Source organism: Phoca vitulina, unplaced genomic scaffold, assembly GCF_004348235.1.
Source record: "Phoca vitulina isolate PV1807 unplaced genomic scaffold, GSC_HSeal_1.0 scaffold8, whole genome shotgun sequence".
Taxonomy (NCBI): domain Eukaryota; kingdom Metazoa; phylum Chordata; class Mammalia; order Carnivora; family Phocidae; genus Phoca; species Phoca vitulina.
Genome location: NW_022589711.1, coordinates 23,075,000 through 23,098,654, shown reverse-complemented (window position 1 = coordinate 23,098,654; position 23,655 = coordinate 23,075,000). Strand labels below are relative to the sequence as shown.

Here is a 23,655-nt window from a genome sequence, read left to right as displayed (position 1 = left end):
ATCTTTGTTATAAATGATTTACTTGTAAAACTAAAAATAAGTGTTATAAATCATAAATAAAAATAATACGCACTAGACTGATACTCCTTGATTATTCATAGAACATCAAAGGCATCTATCAACCACTGTCTCTTGAAAACCACTCCAGAACCTTCATCAAAATTGTATGATTAGTTATAAGCAACAATTCTAAAATGGGACAAAAGTTAAATTTTATAAAAAGCAGATATCAAGCTACTGAGAACAAGCCTAAAAATCATCAAATTATTGAGGTCTGGGTTGGAGAATCTATAACCTATGGTCCAGGTTTAATTCATTTTATTTAGCTCATGAATCATTTCTGAAAATAGACTTAGTGCATAGCTCTTTTAATTTTTTTAGTAAGATTTCTTTTTGGTAAATTTAGTTTATGAATATACCTTATAAATTAAATTCACAAATGGGAAGCATTATACAGAACTGCATCTGAATTCTCTTGTCTCCTCTCACTAACAGTCTGGGTTTTCTTAAGTGACAATCTCTGAGATTCACTTTCTTCAACTATAAAAAGATAAAAATTCCAATTAACACTGTTGACGAGCCACACATATTGACTGCTTCTCTTGTACAAAACATTCTAAAATGACAGTAAAGGAACGGTTTCAGTTATAAATACAAAAAGAGTAAGAGAGTGCATATGAGCAGATAAGAGATTTCAAAAAAGTTTTAGAAGGCAAAGGCGGATGGAGGCAAAGTAACTCACCACAGGAAGCTTCTACCCAAGTGGCTGCAAGGGGGAACTCTGATCATGAGGGACACAATCTACTCCATAGACAGCCTGAAAAAGTTCAGGTTTTGAAGACACTAGGTACCACTTAGGGCAGTGGGATTAAAAGTAAATAGTTTGGTTGAAAATCTCCAGATTGGGTGTGCCTGGGTGGCTTAGTTGTTAAGTGTCTGCCTTCGGCTCAGGTCATGATCTCAGGGTCCTGGGATGGAGCCCCATATCAGGCTCCCTGCTCAGCGGACAGTCTGCTTCTCCCTCTCCTGGAGACTCCCCCTGCTTGTGTCTCCCTCTCCCACTCTTCCTGCTTGTGTTCCCTCTCTCACTGTGTCTCTCTCTGTCAAATAAATAAAATCTTAAAGAAAAAGAAAAATGAAAATCTCCAGATGGAATACCTGAACCCAGGGCTCTTCTCCCATCCCAAGCAATTAAACAATCCTCCCTACCTCCCACCACCTCCACCTCTCAACTAAATACATGTAGAGAGAACATCTCTGAAGATACTGAGACTTTTGGGCAGACTAAATTTGAAGTACCAAAGGCCATCCATACAGAAATGTCTGGAACCCCAACAATCAAGCTTAGAGTTCAAAAGGGATGTCAAGTAGAGGGCTGAGAGCCAAAAAATGAAGCAATACGATTGAAAGATATTACTTTGGAAGACAGACATTGAAGACAACTGAGGACTTTGAGAAACATCTAGATGAAAAGTAATTTGGCCAGAAAGTCAGAAGGAAATAGCCAGAGGCAAGAATTGCAATGAAGTACAATATTAATGGAAAAAAAGATAAAAAAGCAAATCTGTGGAAAGAAGACAAGATCTGGAAAATCAAGTGTCTCAACTGGTTAAATAAAATAAGAACTAAGAAAAGACTATTGACTGCGATTAGCAAGAGATCACTGGTTTCACGGAATGACTTTTACTCATTTAACTACTTACTGAGCACTTATGACACATGTACCAGGCATAGTACTAAGTTTCCCATGTCTGAGGGAACTAGAGAAGAGACAAGAATCGAATTAAACAGTGATTGGGAGTGACGTGAAATGATAGATTGAAAGGAAACCAGACCCACCAAAGGGGAAAAAAAAAGTGTGTTTTGTGTGTTTATTTTTTAGAGGGGAGAGAGAGGGAGGTGGGAGGGGCGAAGGGGGATAGAGGGAATCTTAAGCGGGCTCCACGCCTAGCACAGAGTCCGACACAGGGCTCGATCTCACAACCCTGAGATCATGACCTGAGCCAAAATCAAGAGTAGGATGCTTAACTGACTGTGCCACCCACGTGCCTCCCAAAACAACTGTGTTTCAGAAAAGAAAAAGAAGCCAGTGAAGATGGAGGGATGGATAGTCAAGGCAAGGTCTAAGAGAAGGCAGGAAATAAGAGTCCAAAACCAGGGGGACCAAAACCAGATCAAAACCAAAGCAGGGGGCTTTCGGGAGTTTATCCTTGGAAGACAAAAAGGGATGAAAATTCTTCTGAAGTAGGTAGATGGCAGCAGGGAATTAGAACATGACTTCCTACTCTTTTAAATAACAGTAGACATGAATGCAACAGGACCAAGTGTCTAAGGCTACAAGACAAAATTGTAGACCCCAAAGAAAAACGAAGGTAGAATATGAACTAAATATCTGGAAGTTTTGCCAGCTAGATATAAGAACCTAATTCATATAAAAGAAATTTATCAGTGGAATGATAAATGCTAGCATTAGAAATGGCTACCAATGTTAGCAAAACAGCAAACCTTGTATAGCATCTAAGTGATAACTAAGAATATAATGATGTCCAAAGATAATATAAAGCTTCTATGGTCTTTAGTTGTTTGAAAAATATAATTAATTTTTGTAGCTTAAACTTATAACCAAACAATCGTCAACATCTTGATTTGGCATCTCAAAGTCAAATACTCACAAAAAGAAATGGATAAGAACATTTATTATTCATAAATCTGTTATATTTCAGACTCACCAGGAAAAATGCTGCATATTTTTTCTTATCACAGAAGGCATTATCATAAAATTCAGATTAACAAGATGGAAGCATGGTAACAAATGTCACATTAGAGTGGAGTGCTGCTTCAGAAAACTATTCATTAGAAAACAAATGCATATTTTATTCCATTCCTAACGAAAATACTTAAATTGAGACCATTTAGAATAACAGGATCATCAATATTGTTCTAACCTGTTTTCCCCCACAAGGTATGGTGCTGACTATTGGTGTTATCAAAATATATATATTTCTGATGCCTGGCAACAGGTATCTAAACCATTGGGCCTGTGTGGCTAGGTTGAAGAAATCTTACTAATAGCTTCTGGAAGGTAAAGCAACAATTACAAGGGCCAAATGCTCAGGCCACCGCAGGGAGAGTGCCATGGTACACTCTCTATTACTCTCTAACTGCACTGCCCACGTATAAGTAATCTAATGGGTCTCAAATCCTAAGAGAAACAATCTCATGACTATGAGCCATATCTACCTGGGGACCCCGATCCCAAATTGAAATTATCCTGGGCACTCAAACCAAGATATTAAGAATGGATAGAAAAGACTAACCATGGAGGCCCAGCCAATGTATCTGCCCAATGTACATATTCACCGCATCTACAAATGTGTGACTTTCTGGAACAAATCTCTGCAGGTACAAAGTAGGACTAGAGGAAAGGCCAAATCTGAAGGCTGAAGGTTTTTTGTGGGGTTTTTTTGAGTGAGATTATAGCTGGAGTAGTACAGCATCAATTACAGGTCAAGTGGGGAAACAAGTGGAGCCTCTGAGGGGAAGGCAGCAAGGATGGCAGGAATGTTTGGTGAAGGTCAAGACAGGTATGGAGGCAGTGAGGGATTAGGAGATGGAGTGAAGGAGTTAGCAGCCAAAGAAACCTCAAAGTTTGAGATCTCAAAAGAAAATACTTCCTGTAAAATAACTCAAGAGCAAGGCTGCATATATACCATTAGAAGTCTTGAAGTTAAGGCAACTGAAGACATGCAAAAACTGAAGGAAGAGAAGAAGAAAGCTACAGAGCCCTTGCAGTGGTAAACCAGTAGGCTGGCTAACAGTTGGCTGAGTTGACAGGAAAAGAGTAGGTAGAAATGTTGTAAAACCTGAAAGCAAGATTTTTTTTTAAATTTTATTTATTTACTTGAGAGAGAGCATGGGGGACACGGGGAGAGGGAGAAACAGACTCCCCACTGAGCAGGGAACTTGACGCAGGGCTTGATCCCAGGACTCTCAGATCACGACCTGAGCCGAAGGCAGATGTTTAAACGAGTGAGCAACCCAGGTGTCCCTGAAAGCAGGATTTAATAGCCAAACTCGCAAAGGAACGAAGATAGATAAGGAAAGCAAGGTGATCCTGATTTGTTCTTTCGATAAAGTTAAAAAAAAATCAGATCCTGATATTTTCTCTCAAAAAATATTTATATTGTTTATTATGATGGGGGAACAATGAAAATAGCTTTATCGTCACCGTATCTAATGCCTTTGGATTTTATATAATGTTTAAAAGTCCCCTTATTGGTAATGAAGAATTCAGATGACTTTATGGTCCCTCCGTTGACCAAGCTAATTTACTCTGAAATTCACGGAAAGCACAAGCATTCTGCTTTACGGATTGTCACAAATCATGTGAAAAGAAAATTGATGAGACCAAACTCCATGACTGTGGGACAGCTACAGAAGCTCGATCACGTACCTGGCATCACATCACTGAACAACACACACATTCAGGTCCTAGAAAATCACTTATGAGTAAAAAGAAATGTTACAAGGTTCAGTGATTTTCAAGGATTTTTTTTAAACATTTATTTTATTTTAGGGGAGCCTGGGTGGCTCAGTCATTGGGCATCTGCCTTCAGCTCAGGTCATGATCCCAGGGTCCTGGGATCAAGCTCCACATCGGGCTCCCTGCTCAGCGGGAAGCCTGCTTCTCCCTCTCCCACTCCCCCTGTTTGTGTTCCCTCTCTCGCTGTGTCTCTCTCTGTCAAATAAATAAATAAAATCTTTAAAAAAAAAAAAACATTTATTTATTTTGTAGAGAGGGAGTGGGGGGAGAGAGACAGAGAAAGCAAGCGGGAGGAGGGGCAGAGGGAGAGAGAGAGAATCCTCAAGCACATTCCCCTCTGAGTAGGGAGGCTGATGCGGGGCTCCATCCCAGGATCTTCAAATCATGACCTGTGCCAAAATCAAGAGATGGATGCTCAACTGAGCTACACAGGCACCCCGATTTTCAAGGATTTTTAACCACACTTATCAGTAACTACCTAGGGAGGTGTGCGGCTTATACACTTTTCATGCTTGTCCTGTAGAAGGAAATCTGGTTCATATGTGAGCTGACCAAAAATATCCATCACACACTAAGAACATGTTATTAACTTCCAAAAGCACTATTAAATGTCATCAGCGTTTGATAAAACACAACATAAAGAACATCCTAGGGAAAAGAAACTATGGAAGTCAGGCAATCCAATTCACAGATTAGAAAACTAAGGACAAAGACATTAAATGCATCAGCTGAAGGCCCCACAGCTGGTTAGTGGCAAAGCTGGGATAAGAACACCCCACTCTCAAACTCTCCCCAGTGCCCCTCTCCCCTCACCGCATCCCACCTAAATACTACATCCAACAGAGCTGGGCTGGATTTCCACATAAATAATATAGCACTGTTTTTGAAATGTAAAATGAGATGACAGAATCTAAAAGAAGTAGGAACAGAAATTAAGAGAAATATTTGCTTAATATAAAATATTAATTTAAAACTATACCTTTACTGCTTCTGATGAAAGTACATTATCCTTTTTCTGACTTGTGCTCATGGGCTCATTTTCAACACTGAAAAATAAAAACCACAGTTTCTTTAAAATTAAAAGAATTACTAAAATCATAGTTTCTGAGTTTAAAGTAAAAATTGCAAGGTCTTTTATATGCAATTCTCAAAAGATTCATGTACAAAATGTAAAAGAATATGTTGACTTGAATCTCTACACTTGAAAACACATTCAAAAATACTCATCCAGGCCTCAGAAATTTTTGTGAGCCTATTATGTGCTACATTTTCTTATGTTGATAATCAGCATCACAGCGATGATGCACCTGAACAAAGAAGCAACAGTGTACAACTCTCACAATCTTGGAAATGACTAACACTCTACGATTTTATTTATATTAAGATTCTCCATAGCCTGATCTTTTTTTTAATGCCCATATTTGTACTATACGAATAGAATATATTTCTCCTCAGCAAGTCTTTATCAACATACAGGATCATCTAGTGAACTTTGGGAATACGCAAACGTAGATGCAGGCTTATCTAGCCCCAAACGTGTCCCAGATGGCACCTTAAGAACCTGATTTTCCAGACTGTCACCTTTAATTGTCTTGTCTAGAACACCTTCACAGATGCCTTATGAGATGTCATAATAAACTATGGTTCCTATTAGGCACACATACATTTCAAATACAAAATTTTGTATTTCTGTTTATACATTATCTTGTTGTCATACTTTTGTAATGCTAGACAAATTGAACAGCTCCCCCACTAAAGATTATCATGACTGTCTGCCATGCTCCAGGGATTGCCCTTGGCCTTGAGGATGTAAGAACAAGTAGGTCAGGGTCTTTGTAAAACTCAGTCTAGTAGGGGAGACTGATACACAAACTAAGAATACAGTTTGAGAAAAGTTACAGCTGCTATATGAACAAAATACTGTGGAGCACAGAGGAAGGAAGGAACAGCAATTCTGCCTCCTCCGTAAAGTGCCCACAGACGAGGTACAAAGGAGGCGGTAATAGAGAATATGGCATTTTCAGGAAACCATGTTTTGTTTGTTTTAATCTGAGACTGGAGCACAACAACTTGGCAGAGGTAACTCTGCTAGATAGGAGAATGATACCAGAGGTAGTGCCTGCCAGACTATGGAGAACCTGCCTGACCCGTTTCAGAACTTGATCTTTGTCCTACTAGCACTGGGAAGCCCTTAGCCAGGGGACAAGCATAAAGCAGGCGAATGATTGAGAGGGGGAAAATACAGGGAATCATGGTGGCTGGTGGCAGAGTGAATGAAGAGGAGTGGTCTCAATAGCTCAGATTAGACAGGATAGAAAGAGAAGACATGATGTAGGCTATTTTTAAGTTTTCTATCCATAAAGCCCAGTGCAATTATGTAGACTATCCAGGGAACAAATGGTAATGGTAAAAACACAGAAAGATAGAAAGATCATAAACATGTGGAAAAGACAATGAAATTAAAATTTCATTAAGTCTCAGACTCTATGCAGAAATACACAGACCCAGAAGACACAGTCATACTCATAAGCCTTTTAAATGTCAATAGGAAAAGCAACCAAGTAAAGAAGATGAACACATGAGCTGTGTGCTTAACACATGAAAATTCCATGCGAAAGATCAGGGACAGAAATGGAAAATATTGTACAATTCAGAATTGTAACCAAATACATCTATATATCTATAAAATAAGAATGTCTCTAACACTGCTACTTTAAAAGTGAGTGGGTTCTTATCTCCATTTTCTATTTTCTATTTTAGATTTTTTGTCACATTTGTTTACAATTCGTTTTTTAAATTAAATGTCAAGACTGGTCTATTTAAGCTCAATTCAAAAAGAGAGAGAGAGAGAGAGACCGGCAAAATACATGTAAAAAAGAGCACATTATAAGGATTTGGAGTATATTCAAGGATAATACTGATCTTAATGATTTTATAAGTATATTCTCTAACTACAACCTATTTTGAATGACCCACCTAAAAACTAAACATACAAATATTTTAGTCTCCTAGTTCTTGTTCAAGATTCCTGAAATTCTACTTAAGAGTGTTTACAGCGCTTTCTATAAACTTACTGCCTTAGTGAGATTGGAAATGAAAATGGTATAAGTTTCCTTTCCAATACAAAACCTCTGTAGAAAATGTAGCTCCAGGTTTATGGGATTAATGCAGTTATCAGTATTTTCAATTAGCTATAATTATATCCACTCTACACAAACACACACAAAAATGCCAGAAAAATATAGTTGTACGTCAGCACACAAGAATTCCATATTGAGCAAACAACTGAAGAATTTAAAGCTGAAAACAAAAGAATATTTGACACTTCATAAAACTTCCTAAAACTTACAGCCTATGTTTAAGTCTCATGAATCTTACTGCTAAACCAAAATTTGAAAATGTGTTGAGTTCTAAAGTAAACAACACATTTAAAAAATTCTGGCTTAGCTATAAAAATTTAGTTTCAATTAAACTTTCCCCACCTCTTTTCTAGTTTACTAAAGAGTCCTTCTTAATTGATCTCTGGCATCTTCAGAATTGCTCTGTTTCAACCCCTACTTCCCGTCAAAATGATTGTTAATCTGATCCCACTTTCCAGTTTAAAAATCCCTTCAGTAAATCTCTATCAGTTGATGAATAAAATGAAGAGTCCTTAGAATATATAAAGTTATTCACGTGGCCCCAGATGCACCTGCCACATAGAACCACTTCACATTCTCAGAATATGCCAAAAACCACTTTCTTCTGCCTGCCTGCAACATCCTTTGACACCTTGCCCAACTCTTAATCCTTTACAATTTAGTCCTAGCTTAATCTTTGTTTTTTTTTGGGGGGGGGGTCTTATTGAATCCAGTGATACCACTCATACATTGCTGCTCTTTACCATAACATCAAGCTATCTAACTAGAATTTGAACTCAAATTCAGAAATTTGATCATTCATGTCTGTATCCCAGAGCTGAGCACTGTGCCTGGTGCTCAAATATTTGTTAAATTAAAAATATATATATATATCAGACAGGTTCTCCATTTGTGCCTGCTTAATCAAAAAAGTGTTCCTTTGGAAACAATGCAATGCAAAACACACACAAAAACAAAACAGAGTAGATGAAAATACTGAGAACACTGGACTTAGATGTCTGCTTAGTTAAAAAAAAAATAACAGAAAAGACTCAAAAGGCTTGAAATAGTATTCTCAGACTCTTTAATATATGAGGGAAAGAGAAACATGTTCAAATTCAGATGATCTCAAACCTTATGAAAGTTAACAATCTGTTCTTATCGTTCTTTCACAATTTAACCCCCTTTGAGACTTGGGAATAGTTCAATGGCAGTATTTTTAGAAAGCACACATTTTGCTCATGGCTAGGGGTGAGGGACAGGACTCATAACCACACGCAGGCAAGTAAGAATACCTTGCATTTCTAAATAGCCTCATCTTAGTTAGCTAACAGAACTCTGGAAATTAATCCTTCAAAACAGCCCAGATAAATATCAAGGTCAAAGTAACACTGAAGTTCCTCATTTTTGAAGCAACTTATTTAGACCCTACCTGAAAACCAGGAATCCAACGTGTAGCCATTAACCGTTTCCTTTCCAGACAAACTAAAACCTTTGGGCCAAGAAAAAAACGGAGCACATTAACATTCTAGAGTTCAAATAATTTACAAAGAGGAAAGCCCCTATCCTGTCAATGTATCTTATACTCTTATTTTTTATTAAATTATAACAAGGTTCCCCAACCCATAGCAAATAAGCAGCAGAAAATTAGGCACAAGAACACACTCACTCACCGGATAAGTACTGCCCCCTCTGTTTTTAAGTCCCCTTTAAGTGCCAGGCACTGTTCTTGGTGCTAGGGTGCAGTCAACACACCACATGAAATCCTTGCCCTCACTCCTTCAGAATCCCTACATAGATGCACCACAATCAGCTGGGCAATCATATTATAAAGCATATTTATAAAGCAAATGTATGTGCCTAATTGTCAAGGATTCCAGTTGGGTCCTAGGAATATGCACTTCCATAACCGACTCCCCCTTCCCAAGGTTGTTCTGAAGCAGGTGGCCCTCTGACTACACTCTTGATAAACAATGGTCTGAGAGCCTTCTGTTCAGCAGAAGCCAACAACAGAGTTGTATAAGGAAGAGAATGATCTAGTCTGAGAGATCTCCACTTAACATTATTTAAATTTGTTAAGTGTTGATAAAGGGTAGGTATCCATTATGTAGAAAACTCAGTCATGTAAAACATTACCGGTTTTCCAACACCCAGGCCCTGCAGAGCTCCTGGCCCCAGCAAAAAGCTGTTGCCCTAATGAGCATGCTGAGCATCGCAAGTCCACAGTGGGACCAACAAGAAAAAAAAAAAACCCTCTTTCGGTGTTTACCACAGACTGAAGCACAAGGGATGCTGCTGGCCCTCTCCCAGATTCAGTTCCTCACATGGTAAGAATGCAACTTCCTAGATAGTCAACAGATAGACACGCAGGGACAGCACACAGACTAGGAGGACAGGGTGGAGACACAGTGAGGGAGAGTAAGGCTGTCCACTCCTCCCCCTCCTGGAGCACAGCTGCTGGGCATTGCCTCTTACTCTGCCTTTTCTCTCACACATCATTTCTGGGGCTGGATCAGAAAAATCTGGAAATGTTAAAGAACTGAATACAGCTTTCATAACTCTTCTGGAGGCTTGCCCATTCTCTACAGATGCAGAAGTCTATTATTTCTTGCCATTTTTAGAAAGGAGGCAATGTTTGGTGTTAGAGACATCACTGGCAGTAATTCTGACCATCTCTAAACACAAAGCCACTTAATAAAACATAGTCCCCAATTTGGGAACACCGTATACATCTGAACAGTCCCCCAGATTCACTGTCCCTAAGGAAATGAAGAATTTCCCTTCTCTCCATCCTCTTCATCCCACTCAGCCTGGTGCAGCCGGAAATCATCTTCCCACTCTGATTTTCACTTCCATTGTATGAAGTATGGTCTACAATAGAGGAACCAGCAGCACTGAGGACAGGGAAAGAGAGTCAAGGCATATCTATTGTTTTCTCTTCCACCACTAACCTAAAACTCTTCTGGTCTGCTAAACAGCATCACCCTCTCCACCAGACTCCATCAGGCCTCCTGCCTGGCATGTTGTTCCTCACCTCAGAGCCTACTTGACACCATTCCTTTGATGAAACTCTAGAAGCAGCCAGAATCTGGCCTTCCTTTGAAATGTGATCAAATCATACTCAGTCCTCCAGGTGTGACTTTACCATGGAGAACTAAATGAAAAAATAATATAGAACAAGAAGGGGTCTTTTACCTATCCACACCCTTTCTTGTTGTCATTAGTAGCGAAGTGCTTTGCAAAATGGACTTATGTCTATTTCAGGGACAGACCTTAGGGACAAAGGTCACTTCACTCAAAATGCACCTTTCTGGATCTGATTTTTCAAATATGTAAAATGAAAGCGTCAGACCAGCTCTCTGCCAGATCTAAAATCCCATATGATCCTCCAGTGGTAGGACAAATGGAAAAGGAAACAGGTAGACTAAACTTGAAGTTTTGTATGGTGAAGGAACAGAGAGACTCTGACCAAGAAACCAACTCAGTATCAAAATTAATACCAGGACATTCTGAGAAAGAGACAGAAACTTGTACAGTCCTTATTTCCAACCTACTGAGGCCACCTCCGGGCCTGTCCTGTATTCCCTGAGACTCCACCCTCTCAGCCCGCATTTGGGTCCTTAAATACAGTATGGGCTTTTATCCCCACAAACTTTCAAAGGGTCTGCTGCTGCTTTGGGGGCATCTACACTACCTTGGAATTTTTTCTTACAAACACAGCTTCACACGACAAGCCTAGAGGCTCTCTTTGTTCAATATTATACTGCAGGCACATTATGGATTAAACTGACTTCTGTGCATGGGCCTAGAGTGGCCTGCTTCCAACCCTGCTTCTATGGGGACAGAGTTCCACACTGACGATTTACAAACAGCCATCTGGAAAACTGTCCATTCATAAACAGTGACTGCCAGCAGTAGACTAGTACTTGTATTTTTTAAGTGACCATTAACAGAATATAAAACAGGTGGTTATGGCACTATTTCTGGGCTTTAAATTAAAAGGTAACTAAAAGCTGCAATTTTAAGGCAGTTGAACAGCATGTATTTTAGCTCAAACATCTGGCATTTGAATTTCAGAACTCTGGAGAAAAACTGGGAGAAGGGAGGAAAGGTAATAGACAGGTTTATGAAGCTCTGTTGCTTTGCAATCTTAGACTCTTCTGACAGTCCTTCCCCCATCATGTCAGCCTTCTCCTGTAATTTATGTATCCACTTGGAAGCTGATTTACTTCCTGTCCCCCATCCCATGCCCCCAAAACAAGACCCATAATTGCAGTTCAATCACAGGCTAGAGAGAACGTTGCTATGTTTGATGTGTACCTGAGCTGTTGATAGGTGACACCAGTAACTGCTCTCCTCTCCCAAAGTCCTCTACCCCATACCCTTCAGATTCTGAACATTTATGACCTACTTCACACGAATCAACACCCTCAATCTTTTGCTGTGACATGAACTCAAAACAGTGTTCTGGCTGCCCTCTAAAATGGGCACCCACTCATGCAGTATTCATCAAATTGTCCTAAGGAAGGGGCACTGGAGATCCAAGGACAGACGAGACTGTGCCTTCCCAGAGCCCGACCAAGGCTGACCTCACTTCCAACCTCCAACTCAAATTCTTTCTCACTGAAATTCTTCCAGACATCAATAAACCAACAATCTTTGTGAGAATATATAAACACACACACACGCACATATAAACTTGCACCCAAATGATACTTTCAAAAAGTAAACATCTCAACTCCCTACCTTGGCCTACCTCCTCTGGCCCCCGACTCCCTTCCTCATGTCATTGACAGCCGCTCTCCCTTCCATTCTGTTGTCTCTGCTCACTCTGGCATCTGTGCCAACATGACCTGCCCCAGGGCCCTGGAACTAGCTGTTCCCTCTGTCTGGAAAGTTCTTTTCTCAGATTTCTGTCCCACTCCCAAGTATCATCCAGGTCTTTGCTCAAATGTTATGAAAAAAAAAAGGGGGGGGCCTTTCATGACCATTCTATCTACACCTTACTCCAGACTCATTATCTCCATCATGTCCCATTCCCTCACCATGTTTTATTGTACTTCAGGGCACATTATATATTATAGAATTTGTTAATTTTCTACCCTCTCCCATTCGAATGCAAACCCTATACAAGCAGAGGCACATTTAGATATTCAAACTGAATTCTGAAAATTAAAGTTTTTTTAAAAAAACTAAATTTAGAATTTTTTATAATTTGTATAAATATATATACTATTGTAGAAAATGTTAAAGCATCCTTGTTGAGTGAAAAAAAAAAATAAAGTTCAAAATCCTGAAGAGAACTTTCACTTTTTGTAAAAAATATGCATATATGTGGAAACACACATAGGAAATAGTCTGAAAGAACAGTATTTGTCTGAGTGGGTAAGGTTATGAGTTGTACTTTTTTTCTTTTTGATTTTATAATTTCATACCTGTTTTACAAAAGCCTATATTTCTATTAAAAGGACAAAAAAATACAAAGTATTGTAGTTGATTTCAAAAAGCAAACAAATGCAAGTTAGTGGAAATGAATTCAGAATAGACAAACTACAAAATACTAATACTACAATTACATAATGGTATTCTTTGTATCATAATGTATACAATATTGCCGAATGAGATCCCTATTTGCCTTCCCAGAACAATGAAATAATAAAAATTATTACAGTACACATTTCCAGTTTAGACTAATAGAGCACAATGCCACCCTTCCAGCCAGGGTATATTCCTCGGTGATCTGACAAGACAATAAAAGGCTGAGAATTTACATCTCACCTAACCTGTCCCAGTTAATAAAATAGAAAACTCAGTATTTCATTCTTTGTCATAAGAAGCATGGCAATTATAAAAAATTATCATCTGCCACTAAGGTAGTATCCATGCTTTGTATAAATTTAATACAAAGAATAAAGCACAAATTTCTAACATATATCTTTAGAAATTACATGAAACCACTATTTGTGAGGGCACTCGAACGCCATTTCCACATTGTTTCTCGCATTGCCATCTGTGCTACTTGTCATAAGGAAGACAGAGAAGCTAGTGTGTTGTGTTCGTGAAACCAAAATTGTATTTCATAAGAATCTAAAGATTGGCTTTTGATTTAATTCCAAACTTATAACAATTGTATTGGCTGGATGAGTAAAGGTAAGTGGGAAGAGGTATAAAATAGCTAAGTCCTCATCTACCATAACGAGAAGTCAGTATAAGTTATCTAAAGCTTATAAATCAAGAAAGAACAGTAAGGCATTGTTCAGGCACATGTACAAAAATACCAGAAGAAACAGATTAAGCAAAATAAAAGTTTCCACTAGGGGAGCCGGGGTGGCTCAGGAGGTTAGGTGACTGACTCTTGTTTAGGCTCAGGTCATGATCTCAGGGTGGTGAGGTGGAACCCTGGAGTGGGTTCTGGGCTCAGCGGGAAGTCTGCTGGAGGTCCTCTCCCTCTCTGCCCCTCCCCCCACTTGCACACGTGTGTGTGTGTGTCTGCACGCGCGTGCATGTGTGCAGGCATGCTCTCTCTCTTAAATCTTTAAGTTTCCTCTAAAAATTGTGTCAAGAATGGGCCCACACCTGTTAAATGTTCCTACAGCCCTGAGTGTCACCTGAGTACTTACTTTACAGGAAGAAGATTTGTGCTATGTCTGCCTTCTCCACAAAACTGCATGTATGCTTTGAGCCAAAGAACATGTTGCAGCATGTTCGCTGCTGGGATTCGCTGAGCCTACCACAGTAACTAGTACAAGGGGTACTAAATGAATTCTTGGTAAACATGGATGAAGTTTTCATACATGACTTTTCCAGTAAAAAAAAAAAAAAAAAGTCTTCCTCATATACAGGCATACTGATTTTGTACGCACCTATTATTCCATGGAGTTTTGGCTGGTATGCTAAATCCGGACGAGACTTTAGAGAGATGAGCCACCTGCCTCGATTTTTGACAAAAAGACTGAAAGTGTTAATGACATGCCAGGGTCATGCCGTTATTCAAAGTGTCTGATGGGTGAGCTCACAAAAATGAGTTGGTATTTAACTCCAACCACTTTCACGTTACAGATTAATAATATAGAAGCCTCACTCATACTTACAGAAAATGTCAAAATATCAAATTTCTTTGCATTATAAATACTACTTTATTTACAGCCTTAATTGTAACTTTTCTCCTTTGAACAAGTTAATGTAGTTCATTCATTCTTTGGAAGATCTCTGCCAAGTCAGGATCCTAAATTCTCTTGATTTTTACTCATTTATGCACAGATATTCACCAGGTCTTAAACTAGTCTTTCTTCCCCTGAAGTAGGTAATCCACATAATTTTTTTATGTATAAAAAGGTATAAAACGAAAAGTCTCCCTCCTGTTCCTCATTTCTTTTTTTTTTTAAACTTTTTTTTTTAAGATTTTATTTATTTATTTGAGAGAGAGAGAATGAGAGAGAGAGAGAGCACATGAGAGGGGGGAGGGTCAGAGGGAGGAGCAGACTCCCTGCAGAGCAGGGAGCCCGATGCGGGACTCGATCCCGGGACTCCAGGATCATGACCTGAGCTGAAGGCAGTCGCTTAACCAACTGAGCCACCCAGGCGCCCCTGTTCCTCATTTCTTGAGCCAGTCTCCCATCCCCCCTTGTTAACACAGCACAGAATAACAGACTTATTTCACACTCCGCTGTTTATACAGAAATGGGAGCATACTACACACAATGATTTCCAGCTTGCTTTTTTCTTTTTTCTTAATGAATTCTGGAGATATTTCCTTATCAGTACATAAAAAGCTTTATCATTCTTTTTGGCAGCTGTGTAGTATTCTATTATATGATTGGACCATGATTTATCACTTAGTCCACTTGATGGGACCCAAGTGTATTCCCTCTTTTGCTATTAAAGCAACACTGCAATGGCTAGCCTTGCAGAGGCAATGTCGGGCCTGTCTGCAAACTGTTTACATCTGATGGAATTCCTACAGGGGAAGTGTTGAATCAGAGTATGTGAATATGTAATCCTGAGAGAACCTGTCCAAGGTTGGACACCAGTTTACTCTCCCACCAGTCACTACTTCCAGTTTACCCACCTCTAACTCGTTTTGCTTATCAATTAGGTAGAGTATGGTGTCTTGCTATACTTTGTTTGCAGGTCTTTTGAAGGAGATTGACCCTTTTCATGTGATTAAATATAGATCTGTCCTTTGATAGATACATACATTTGTTTTCCTTTTCTCGGCTGTCAGGACCACAAAACTCTTTATTGTACAGAGCACTGACCCGAACCATCTGGGCAGATGTCCAGCTGCATGCCATTGTTTTTTATTTCCATGCAAAACCATTTCTAGGACGAGCTTTCTTTTATGGGTCTTCCTAAGCTAAGCAGAGGACGCACTCACATAATGCTGTAAACTCTGAGTTCAGGAAGGAGAATTTGACTCTACCACAGAGGCTGTGACACTTCTGATTAACTACTGGACCTCTCCAAGCCTTAAATTATAGATCTGTAAGATGGTGTAAAGACACCTCTCTCAAAGGTTGCTAAGAATTAAGTGTATGTATATATTTAAAGTCCCAAGCACAAGGGTTGGGTCTGATTAGGGCCTTAATAAAGGACGATTTAGTTTTGTCATCACCAATCTGTCAGGCAAAAAAAAAAAAAACACACTTGATTAAGCAAACAGTTGTTTCACTGCTTTGGGATACCTGCAATTAAATACCCCCAGGGATTACACATAGAGGGATAGTCCTGCTGGAGCTGTACTACTGGCCATTCACAACTGCCAACCAAACATTAAGAATGAGTTGTTCCTGGTCGCAAAGCTTCAACTTGTTTCTCTATAAACATTAAGCTATTTTGTATAAGGATCTCCACTTACGTGAAATGTTAATTCCCAAGAGGGTGTGCTTTTCTGCCTCCATCTAGAACTTGCCAAACCTGTGGAGTCTAGGAAGAGCAAGAGGAATAGAAGAAAAGCACTTGCCACTCACCCTGCTGGTCCAGTTACTGTACCATCTCCCCAGTATTCGGGTTGGCAAAGGATGTTAATCAAACCACGCACAGAGAAAAGTTAATAATGTGGGAAGATATTTTGGAAGTCCAAATAAAGCTCTCATAAAATATTTGATAGTCATGAAACAGTAAGTATATCCTGAACCAAACAAGTCACATACGCCACAAACATTTTTGACTTATAACGAGCTCATCTTGAGAACACAGATGTACATGTTCATCTCCTCTGTTAATTTATGAACTATTCGAGAGCACTTTTGGTCATTCACTCATCTTTATTCCCACTGCGTGATACCATATTTGACACATGGCAGTCAAATTTATGGAATGAACAGACTCCGAATACATGACGTTTTAAGCTTTTATTTCATGCTGATCTTTTCTTCTCAGGAGATAGCCCAGATCATTTTTCTGGGTTTAAATTTACACCAACCTATGTTTTCTCACTACCACAGTTGTATCAGCATTTCTGGCATAGCTAGGCCGCAGTGTGTTTCATCAGAACTCTGGTTAGGAAATAAAATATTTTATCTTGAAGGGAACATTATTTTCCTCTACAAAATTTGTTAATATCCCTTTACATATTTTCCTCTGAGAGGAAAAAAAATGCTATCATCGTTTCAATACAGTTAGAAGTTCTAATGACATAAGTTTATTGTGGGACAACGTGAGGTACTTGCAATTTTAACATTTAGAATGTACAACTGAGTTAGCTTACAAGGAATGCCATCACCAAGAAACAGAATCCCCAAATTAGGCACCTGGCAGATACCCTGTTAAACCGCAAAGATAGAAATCTCACTTGAAAGATCTAGACTGTTTTGGGGTGTTGAAACTATATTTCTACTCTACTTCCAAAAGTAGCTTCTATGCTTTAAGTCAACCTGGGAGTTCAAGATTCTCGGAAAATACATACTGCTGTGGACTTCTGGAATTTTCCAGTCTTTATTACAATGGGTATGAACTGCTGATGTGGTCTTTCAAGACCACACAGGTATCTCCTATGCAAATAAACTAGTTACCAATTAATTATTTCCTATAATGCTTTCAAATCAATGAAAATAAAATCACCATGAAAATTCAGAGAACAAAGCTCCCTTTCCTCACACACCTGATGCTGTGGTCAACACTGGTCCTTTAACCTGAAGGCCAGCAGCTCTCATGCATCAGGGGCACTGCTGACATTTTTTATGAGAATATCTCCTGCACAGCAAGCCAGTAGCATCCAGCTCCACCCATTTAACACCCTCAGCCACGGTGACAAGCAAAAATTCTCTAAACTTTAAACAGAGAGTCAAACACTGTAGAAACCTTTTAAGATCCCTCACATCTCTAAATGCCCGATTCAAGAGGGAGGGTACTACTGGTAGCTGAAAACCACTAGTAAGTGCTTTAATGCTCTGTCAACAGTGATACACTCCTCACCTGAGCTAGGTAAAGGGGACACCAAGAGGAATAAGACACAGCCCCTGTCCTTGGTCTAGTGATTGTCTTACCTCATTTCTATCAATAACAATATACTAGAACACTGAAAGGAACAGGAAAAAAAAAAAAAAGTGTATCTGAAATGGGCCACATTTCTGCAACAAAGTACGAAAAATTCCCATTGGCTTACATATTCAAATGTATTTTGAATGAGCATAGTTCAGAAGGGTGGTGGGCAAGATGGTGTGGAAAAAAGAACCAGAGCTTTAGAGTCAGAGAAACCGAGGTTCTTATCTCACCCCTGAAACTTATTACTCTCATGATTTGGGGTAAATCATTCTCTACTGGGAGTGGTATCCTACCGCCCATCCACCTGGGTGGAGGTGTTTGGATTATCCCAGTTACTGGAGGATGCTACTGGCAATTAGTGGGCGGGGTCATGGATACAAAATGTCCTGCAAAGGACAGCAGAGTCCAGTTCAACCAAGAATTGTTCCACCCAAGATGCCAACAGTGTTCACCATTAAGAACTCTCCACCCTCAGTTTCCTCAATTGTCAGAATAGTGATCAGCATACCAACCTTCAAGTCTAAGGGTGAGGTTTAAATGAGATGCTGCAAGTAAAAGTACCCAGCCCAGCAACACATGCACAATCAGCCCTTGATAAATGCTGGTCTCACCTTACTATCCCGTCTTGAGTTAAAATGTCATACAGAGCTCCTTTTAAACAGGTCCATCGTGTGTGATAGAGCAAAGAAACAAAAGTGAGCATTTTCTCAAAGCGGAGAACATTAATAGGCAGGCATCCTCCAAATTTCACATTCTAGTAGCGTCTAACAGGTTTTCACAAAAGTACTCTAAACTTTAAATCGAGAGCCAAATACTGTCTAGAGACCTTTATGACCTAGCTCCAATCTTTCTTACTGCCTCTTTCACTCTGTCCCACTAATGTATATAGTCCCCAGTAGATCATAACCTCCTATAGGCCTTTGCTCAGCATAGAATACCTGTTCCCCATTTCTATCTTCCTGGCTAAGTTCTCTCCTAAAACACTACTGATGTCTTGAAGACCCAGGTAAAACTCCCTCGACCGTGAAGCCCTCCCTGCTATCCCCTACCACTTCTAATGAGTCCTTTCCTTGTGTGCTCATAAAATGGGTTAAACATTATAGCAGTGATTCTCAAATTGGGATCCACAGAACGCAGAGTTCTCAAGTTTCCTATGAAAGCTTGTTACATTTTTCATTTCCATATGAAAATAACTAAATAAAACTTAATAAAATAATAATAAATAATAATAAAATAATAAAACTAAATAAAACTAAATAAAAAAAAACTAAAATACAAGAACCTCCTGAATCTGGTCAGTCACCCTAGAACAGTACTAACAAGCAATTCAAGTGTCCATACTTAAATTTGCAGTGTTGATGTAAACAGACCTTTTTTAACAGCCAAAGGTTAATGAGAATAGAATAGCAAACTCAATGCATAAATGATGTGTTCACACCAAATGAAGCCCAAGTAACTTAGAGCACACCATAAAAGCAAAGGTTTTCCTACGGTTCAAATAAGGAAATATTGGAAAACCTGAATCATGGCAGAGTACAGAGTTGTAGAGTCATGGCAACACCAAAGACTGTGTTTGTCCCAGTTGGTACCATTTGTATTTTGTGGGTAGCCAAAAAAGAGTTTTCAGGATAATGCTTAAAAATTGACTTTTATTGGTCTTATGGTTATGTTTAATTTTCATTCTGTTCTTAAGGAATTCTGTGAAGTCCCATTTTGTATTTGCACATGCATAAGTTATATAATGAAATTCATATAAGCCAACACTCCCAGTGTTGAAAAGGAGACTGTACAAGTTTAAAGTTTGAGAAAATGCATTTCAAGTACACTGAAAAAAATGAGAAAGCAGGTATTAATCCTTAATATATTTTAAGGGGCCTCAGAGTTGCAGGCGCAGCATCCGACTTAATACTTGTTCACTGACTGAAAAGTAGCTATGTGACTTTGGGCAATTTTAACTGTTTTTTTACAGTAAAATGAGGACACTGATCACAAAGGTTTGCCCAACCTCAAGTGTAATATCCATAAAACTACTTTTGTAAATTGTTAAGTGCTAGATACATGCATGAAATGTACTAGTATTGCTGTTTTCAAGTGGTCTTTTCAGCTTCTTATAGTTCCTTGAGAGAAAGGACCCCTTTTTTTCAGTCATCTTTACATCCCTACCACACTGCATGTCTGCTGTTGGGGTCACCGGTATAAAAGGTAAACTGGGCTCCTATTACAACTACAAGTTTTCACTGCCTCTAAGAGAAACAGCCAAAATACCCTTTCATTTGAAATAAGAGCAGAGTGACAGATCGCAATTCTGTTTCCAATCTTGTTAACACCAGGGTGTTGTGTTACTAGGACACTGGGTACTACTAAGAGTTTCCATTTGTTTCATTAAACTTTCAATAAGGGCTTTGTGTGTGTTTATATTCTTGAAAAGAAAGATTTAAGCTCATTTAAAAGGTAAAACACCCACAGAAAGGATTACTGCTATCTCCTAAACTGGCAAGTTCTAAAAAGATGAGGACAAAATTAGTGTTCATATAAGCACAATTAAAATTCTCAGTGTCAAAACGCCACAGCCTGTCCCTATCTGGAGATGAGAACGGAGAAGTGCTAAGTAGACAAGAGGCTAGTTGCTAGAGAGGTTATCCAGAGAGAGAGATTAGATTTGAGAAGTGTCTTAAAGAGCCAAATTAGGGCAGGAAGGCAGGCAGAGTTTCAGCACAATTCTGTTATGAACCTGAAATTGGCCAGCCTATTCCTTTCTAACAGTGATTCAAGTTGCCAACTTTTGCTGAGTCTACTTGGAATTTCTTTTAAACACCGCTTCTATATTATCCAAGATGATTAGTGTTGTTGCAGTGATGGCAGGCACCTCAGGCTGTCTGCCCACACCAGCAGATCTGACATTCTGGTTGAACCCTGTCAGACTTCAAAACTATTTTTAACTACCGTGTAACTTTGAATTTTAAATTCTCCCTTAACAGGGCAACTATAGGTGAAGCTTCGCAGGAAAAGTTTACCAATTACAGGTGCTTTCTTGGAAAGATGTGGAATTAACAGTCATTCATAATGGAAATGTTTCACAAGTAGGGAAACTGAGGAACACAAACTCCTAGAATCAAATCACAAGACCTGAATACTAATGACACCAGCACAGTCACACAGTTCTGCTTCCTATCCATTTTCCTCGTGTCCTCCGCGCAGTCTTTAAAACCTAAAGTAAAACATAGCTTTCTAGAGAGCGTCCTTCCAATCAAAACGGATTACACAATTCCGGTGCAATTTGGGAGAGGACAGAGTATAAGCCTGTCTTCTCATCAAAAGTTTAAAACAGTAAGATGTGTTTCATTTGACCCCTCTTCCTCCCTCAAAATGGATGAAAAGACTCAGGAACCGGCATTTTAAGGAGAGCCGTCTATACACACATATATATACTCGATTTTACAGCAGGTGGAGGAAGAAGCAAAGACTGTAGAGAAGGGGCACGTTTTCCATGCTGACACCAAGAGAGAGGAGTCCTGGTTTTTGGAATCTGTTGGGGAACTTGAGGGAGATATCTCCAAAGAAACAGGCGTAAGGAGGGCGGCATCATTTAAATGTCCAGGCAATGGTAAATAAAACTAGCGGGGTTTTTGTATTTTGACTAAGTCCTGGGAACTCATTATCACAATTCTTTAAAAAAAAAAAAAATCATTTTGAGTAAATTTAAATAAGATGGCAGAACACCAGCTGAGGGGGTGGCGCTCCAGTGTTTTACCTTTCCCTCCCGAGTGGTTTCGGGTCGCACCCGCCCTGCCCCGGCTGGTGGCTCGGCTCGCTCACAACTGTTTCCCATTACGGCCGGCAGCACGCCGGGGGACTCGCTTCTGCCACAGAACTTGGAGCGCAGACGCCAGTGTGGGACGGGAACAGAATCACGTACCGGGAGGGGGAGGTGGGAAGGAAGAGCGCCGCGCCGGCTGGGCCCGGTGGGAACGCACCCCGCCGCGGGTCACGAACTTCACCCGGATTTAACTAACCAAGGAAAAGGGAGTGAAGCGGCACGGGAACTGGGCGAGGAGGAGGAAACTTTAGCAAAGGAGAACAGAAAGTGGCGAGCGGAGCGTAGCCTGGCCCCAGAACCGCTGGCTGCAGGCGGTCGGGCTAGGGGCCCCCATCAGGCGAGTCCGTGCAGGGCCCCCCGACGTCCCCCGCGGCTCTCACCTGGCAGCGCCCTGGACTGGAGCGCGCGGCTGGATCGTCCCCGGCCTCTCCTCCTCTTCCTCTTCCTTGTCCCGGGAAGGGCTTCGGGGAGCGAAGAACCGGGAGAAGGTGTGCCAGGGGGCGCCGCTCCTCCTCCGGCCGCCAGACATCTCCCCGGTGCGGCTGCCGGTCCGGGGCCGTCCGCGGGGAACGGGTGAGGCGCTGTCCTGCGCCCGGAGCCCGGCGTGGCGCGACCCGGCGAAGGCAGGACGGACTCGGCGCGGGCCGCCGGCACGACTCAGTCCATCCCCGGCAGGAGAGTCGCGGGTGCGACGCGCTCCCCGCGCGGCGGCTGGTCTCGCGGCGCGCCGGCTCCTCCTACCGCCCCCGGCTAGCCCGCCCCCGGGAGGAGCCAGACGCCGCGGCCCCGCCCGGAGCTCGGGCACAGCGGTAGTCGGCCGGTTTCCCGCCCAAACGAGTTCAGGCTGCAGCAACCCATTTGGCTTTGCGCTCAGTTTTTACTCTGTAATACTGATTTGTTTTCTACTCGCCAGCCAGTGAGCGAAAACAGTACTCGGACTTTTGAAAGAAGTTGATGAACTAGAGTTTGTGAAAACACCTGGTAAAGTGCGGTATCAGAGTGCCTTGGGCTGTCTTTCAGCTAACAGCTACTCCAAAGACACTTTCCACCAGGGCTGCAAAAGAGGATACCCCAGGGCGGAGTCCCAGAAGTGAAGGTGGGGGCGTAGGTGTCCTGTAGGTCTGTCAACTCATTTCTTGTTCAGCTCCCTTATGTGTGGAGAAACTTTCCCTAAACCCAGAAGCTCTTTAAATTTCTCACACTCCATATTACCTACTATTCTGCGAACCTCCTACAAAAAGGACACTGATCAAAAAACAAGTGATTTAAACATATTTTGTAGTCGTTACACAGACTTAACTGAAATCTGGAAACCAAATAGTCTTTAAGAATGCTAAAAACAAGGACAGTCTAAATACAGTACTATGGAATTTCTTAGTTTTTTTTTTTCATGTTTTACATACAGAAAGCCCTACATAATTTATACATCCTGATGAGTTTGGAGATAAACATACACCCGTGAAACTGTTATCACAATCTATGCCATAAACCTCCAAAAGTTTCCTCCTACCCTCTTATTTGAGAACACTTAACATAAAGTGTGCCTTTTTAGTAAATTTTTAAGTGTACAGTACAGTATTATTAACTATAGGCACAATGCTGTATAGTAGAACTCTAGGAATTTCTCATTTTCATAACTGAAACAAACAGTACCTTTTGACTAAGAGCTCCCTGTTTCCCCCTCCATTCCA

General features: G+C 40.4%; 1 protein-coding gene across 2 annotated transcripts in view; it reads right to left on the bottom strand.

Annotated features, from left to right (window-relative positions):
• CRYBG3 (crystallin beta-gamma domain containing 3) overlaps positions 1 to 22,662 on the bottom strand; it is a 105,207-nt gene extending 82,545 nt beyond the window's left edge. For both annotated transcript variants that reach the window (XM_032406380.1, XM_032406381.1), the window contains exons 1-2: positions 22,345 to 22,662; positions 5,523 to 5,589 (exon numbers count right to left, since the gene is read on the bottom strand). In XM_032406380.1, coding sequence (XP_032262271.1) covers positions 5,523 to 5,589; positions 22,345 to 22,493 — 216 coding nt within the window. In that variant the 5' untranslated portion in view covers positions 22,494 to 22,662. The remainder of the gene's footprint in view (positions 1 to 5,522; positions 5,590 to 22,344) is intronic.
• Between the last annotated feature and the right edge of the window lie 993 nt (positions 22,663 to 23,655).